Below are 4,742 nucleotides of genomic sequence, written 5' to 3'. Positions count from 1 at the left end.
TAGTATCGATAAGGAATCGAATCAATAAGTAGTATCGATAAGGAATCAAACTTTCAAGTGCATGTCTCTGATGTATGTGGCCACAGCTTTCAAAGTACTTCATGACATTTAGGTTGTTTCAAGGAGTTTTGTGTACAAAGCTTCTGAGAAGGAGTCAACAAGGCCCTTGATTCATTTCCTATAGTGCTGTGAATTAGCTGGGAGTGACCTACTGTACTGTGTGGGTGACAGTCCCACTGTAACGCTCATGTCATATGTCGCTGAAATACTAAATTCAAGGAGCTGCGTCAGTGTGTGCAACTTCACATGATTCATGTCAGCTCTTCCTCAGAGCATTTGGAATTCATTTGCAGAAACACTTCACATTCACTCACACTTTTTGGTACTTTGTGCCAACACCTACAGTGTATTTGAATCCTGCTAATTGGTCCCGAATGGATGCAACAAATCATGCTCTCGATCTGCCCTGCAGCCCTGAATAAATGCTGCTCATCAGGTACCTCCATCTCTGTGTGTGCAGCTCCCAGCCCTGAACTCGGCAGTCTCAACATCCAAGGAAGTCAAACGGGGGCGAGGCTCGCTGTCCCCCCCCCCCAACCCCCGGCTCCACCACCCCCCGGTAAACACTGGCACCGCTGCTTGCCGACCTTGTCTAACCTGCACAGTGAGGGAGATAAGCAGCCCTCAGGACAATACAGGGAGAGTTACTGCTCTTACGCGTTCAACATAATCTCCACTTGGCACTGCGCTGAAAGGTCAAGCGTAACTGTACACAACCCCCCCGGCTGGAGCAGGACTGGCGGCTGCTGAGGTCGGTAGGGGTTTCTGTAAGAGCTGCAGGTGGAAAGGAACCCCGGCTTGGAACAGAGATAATTCCCCCCCCGTCACAAACCCTGCATTTCGCCCCCTTGTAATTGAGTTGACTGTTTCCTGGAGGAGAACCTTGCCTGCATACGGCTGTAGCTGAAGGGGGGGTGCTGGCACCGAGGTTATGCTCGCTTAAGTAGAGATTTTGCACAATAGTCAGGAAGCTAGCAGCTGGCTATGCCTGCTAGCCTACAGCTCCGTGCTAATGATGAGATTCTTGCTTTGATGCTTATGTAAATTGTAACCCCCCCCCCCCCCCCGCTTTGTCTCTTTGTGTTGCGTAGGTTTTGTGTGGGAGACAAGTTTTTCCTGAAGAACAACATGATCCTGTGCCAGACCGACTACGAGGAGGGGCTGATGAAGGAGGGCTACTCTCCCCAGGTCCGCTGACCCTCGTAGGCCAACAACAAGGAAGAGGAGGAGGAGGAGGAGGAGGAGGAGTGGGAGCAAGAGAGAGACCTGAAGGAGAGCTTGCAATCACACAACAAAAAGCACTATCGCCTCCTGTCCAGCTCCTGTCCCCCACATGTACATAACTAAGCAAGCTTCCCCGGGAGGGGAGGGGACACACTCTGCTGTACAGAATAGCCATAGAGACATGTGGCAGGAAAGGCCCGGGGAGCCTACAACAAACTACAAGTGTGAAAAAAAAAATAGTTTGGCCATTTCTTTGTTTATGACGGATCCTGCCTCTTTCCTTCTGGCCAGCAGACACCGGCCTCAGAGCAATTTCTAACCAACGGCTGATCCCGGCTGTTGGAAAGCAAAAACAAGATATATATTAACCCACCCAAAAGCAGTTTTGTGTCTTCTTATCTGAAAAGGACAGACAACTTCTACTTGAATCTAAAATACACTGAGGTATTGTCAATGTAATTTTGAGGTAACAACCTTTTTACTGTATGATATCAGATTTAAAACACAGTGAATGTAAGCGAAAGAGCGGCAAAACTAACGCTGATGACTAATTTCTTGCTGTGTGTGTGTGTGTGTGTGTGTGTGTGTGTGTGTGTGTGTGTGTGTGTGTGGGGGCCCGCGTGCGTGCATGCGTGGGCCCGCGTGCGTGCATGCGTGCGTGCGTGCGCGTTGAGGACTTCTCTGTCTCGCAGTCTTGCAAGGCTCGGTCTGGTCCATGTAGTCTTTACAGAACCTTAAGATTCCAAAATTGATCACAAATATCAAATAGTATCGCCATGCTTCCAGATCGCACAGCTGTGTTGGCTCCTGGGCAAAACAAATCTGTTTGAGACAAAATGTGTGTGTTTCTCTGGATGGATGGAATCTCTCACAATCACTACATGCATATATTTGAGACCATCATGTCACTAGAAGACAATTGATCCTTGAAGACTAGTGTCACATACCTTTCTGGTAGCACAACGTTAACGTGTTTTTGGCTGTTTTGATTGTTAGTGAAAACACTTTTCCTGATCAAAGTCGGCAGCTTTTGAGGACATTAAAGGGGGTATATCATGCTCATTTTCAGGTTCATACTTTTATTCTGGGTTACTACTAAAACATGTTTACATGTGTTACTGTTCAAAAACCACATTATTGTTCTCATAATGTTTATCTGAATATACCTGTCTTCACCCTCTATCTGAAATGCTCCGTTTGTAGTGCCTGTCTCCTTAAGGCCCCCTCCCGAGAAAAATCCAGTCTGCTCTGATTGGCTTGCAAGAAAAATTTCCGATTAGAAGACGACCCACGTCACCGCCCACACAGGTATGTGTACAAGCACAGAAAAGGGAGTTTTTTGATTGGGCCCCAAAAAATCCTCACAACTTTCACCTCTCCTGAGCTTTATGTCATCTCGCCTGCTCAGCAACAAACGGCAGTCAAGGTTAGCAACTACTTGGAGCATTTAGCAGCTAAAGAGCCACATATTTTTCACAGCAATTGGTGGAGCCCAAAACAGAGCTAAAACTTCTATTCATCCGGTGTACACAAAGATCGCTCCAAGGAGATGCAAATGTTGCTCTGTGTCTGCTGGATGTGTAAAGAGGCAACAAACACGTTGCAACAAAAGGATTACAGTATTTGCAATCTTTTCAGCTCTACTGCCCCCAAGTGGTCAAAATACACAATTAATGCGGCTTTAAACGTAATGGACCAGACCTGATGCCTGTGGACAAACACGTGGTTTTGCGAGACTGTCATGGCTTGACAAGAGTCACTGTTCCATTCCTGAAATGCATTCCGTCAGAGCTACTTTCAGCAGTATTTGGGCAGCCCGGCTACGTTCTGAGGGAGGACTGTGTATTTTTTGCTGGAGACAGTCTTTCTATTCATGAAAAACTTTTCTTTCACTCTGGTCAAACAGAAATGTGGGGGAATGCCCATGGCGGCATGTTGTTGTAGCGGTTGTTAGGGATTGGTCGGGGATGGTAGGGGTTGGTTACTTTTTGTACACTATTTATTTGATAAGCATTCAGTACATCGCCCGTTGTCCAAAATTCGGCATTGTTTGACATGCTGATACTTGAATCCAATTGAGGATTTCTCAATCTACATTTGGCTTATGTTGAGGGCGGCAGTGTGATTTTCAACACGGCTTTGGGTTCAGATACTGCACCCTGCGGCAGGTCAGTCCCCTTAAGGGCGTGGTGGCTCCCTGCTGCAGAGGAGTACGTCCAGTAGTAAATATCAGCATCTGAGCGTGTGCAACAGCGCTCAGCACCATTTCTTAGCTGGAAAAAAAAAGTTCTTTCATTTGTAAATTGTGGGTGTACATAAAAGAAATATTCATTTTTGCTTGCTATTGTACAATGATTTCTTTTTATGTGTCATCCAGCATGAGATGTTTATTTTTAGGACGCTTGTAAATACTGTAATTGTAATAATTTTAAGCACAAATGTAATACAGTTTTATTGTGTTAATTGTGAGTGGTGTCTTTCTTTCTTCGACTGTTATTTCTGACCTGTATATTTGTCAGGCTGAGATTTATATCTGAAGAACTTTTAGACTTTCATACTTCTCATATCCATTTAGAAGTCACTGAGGTTAAGCATCCAGCTCAAGGGCACAGTGTTGGATGCAAACCAGCCGCCAGAGAGAGCCTGTTCTCTGTCCATTAACCTAACCAGCAGAGCATGGTGCAGCCTATGATATATGATTGATCTAAAGTGCAATCATTTCCTCAGTTTGTTGTCTCTGCAGCTTGTAAAATGCCCTTTTCAGTTTTGTCCCGGTGATGTGGAGCTCACAGAACCTCAGAAAGAAGAACGTTGGTTGCAGGGTTTGAATTTCCCATTCAAATGAGATTCTTTTTCAAATCCATCCTTTGTTCAGCTCTAAAAGCACAATGGGCTTTCATCTTGTCAGATGTAGATTTTCTATTTTGGTACTTTGGTTGTCAGGTGTCAAACATGGAACAAGAGAATAAACCAATGCTTCAAATGTTGCCGTCAGCAGCTTTCAAGAAGGGGTGCAGCTATCTCCTCGTGGGTTGTTTCAGCTAATTACCTGGATTTCAATTTAGAATCATCCGGAATGTCGAAGTAAAACATTTGGATTAAAGTTATTGCTCTAATTAGCGAGGTACTTCCAAAGTGCCCTGTGAAGTTTGTCGACACTGATGCTTACATCACATTACAGAGCATAATATCCAGGCCAATTAAGCTAATTGAATTTCCTTTTCCAGAGACACAGAGGAGGGAGAGAAACTCTTTGATTAGGCTCAAGCTGTTCGAGGTTCTTTAGTAGATGAAAACACATGGAGGTTACAGCCGAGTCAAATTAAAAGAAAGTGTAGCAACCATGGGGAGAATTCTTACTAATGGCAGACATGTGTCATGTGTTATTATGGCTCAGCTGCTCTGGAGTCAGATGTTAACCCTTGAATCCGGCTGCTGATGAAGTAGCATCATTACCG

General features: G+C 45.0%; 1 protein-coding gene across 4 annotated transcripts in view; it reads left to right on the top strand.

Moving 5' to 3' along the window:
* Positions 1-3,824, top strand: part of lmo3 (LIM domain only 3) — a 49,159-nt gene extending 45,335 nt beyond the window's left edge. For all 4 annotated transcript variants that reach the window (XM_031869825.1, XM_031869826.1, XM_031869823.1 and 1 more), the window contains exon 4: positions 1,152-3,824. In XM_031869825.1, coding sequence (XP_031725685.1) covers positions 1,152-1,257 — 106 coding nt within the window. In that variant the 3' untranslated portion in view covers positions 1,258-3,824. The remainder of the gene's footprint in view (positions 1-1,151) is intronic.
* The last annotated feature ends 918 nt before the right edge of the window (positions 3,825-4,742 follow it).

Source organism: Anarrhichthys ocellatus, unplaced genomic scaffold (genome assembly GCF_004355925.1).
Source record: "Anarrhichthys ocellatus isolate YVR2014 unplaced genomic scaffold, GSC_Weel_1.0 scaffold49, whole genome shotgun sequence".
NCBI classification, from domain to species: domain Eukaryota; kingdom Metazoa; phylum Chordata; class Actinopteri; order Perciformes; family Anarhichadidae; genus Anarrhichthys; species Anarrhichthys ocellatus.
The sequence above is the reverse complement of the archived record's forward strand: the minus strand, read 5'-3'. Positions and strand labels throughout refer to the sequence as shown.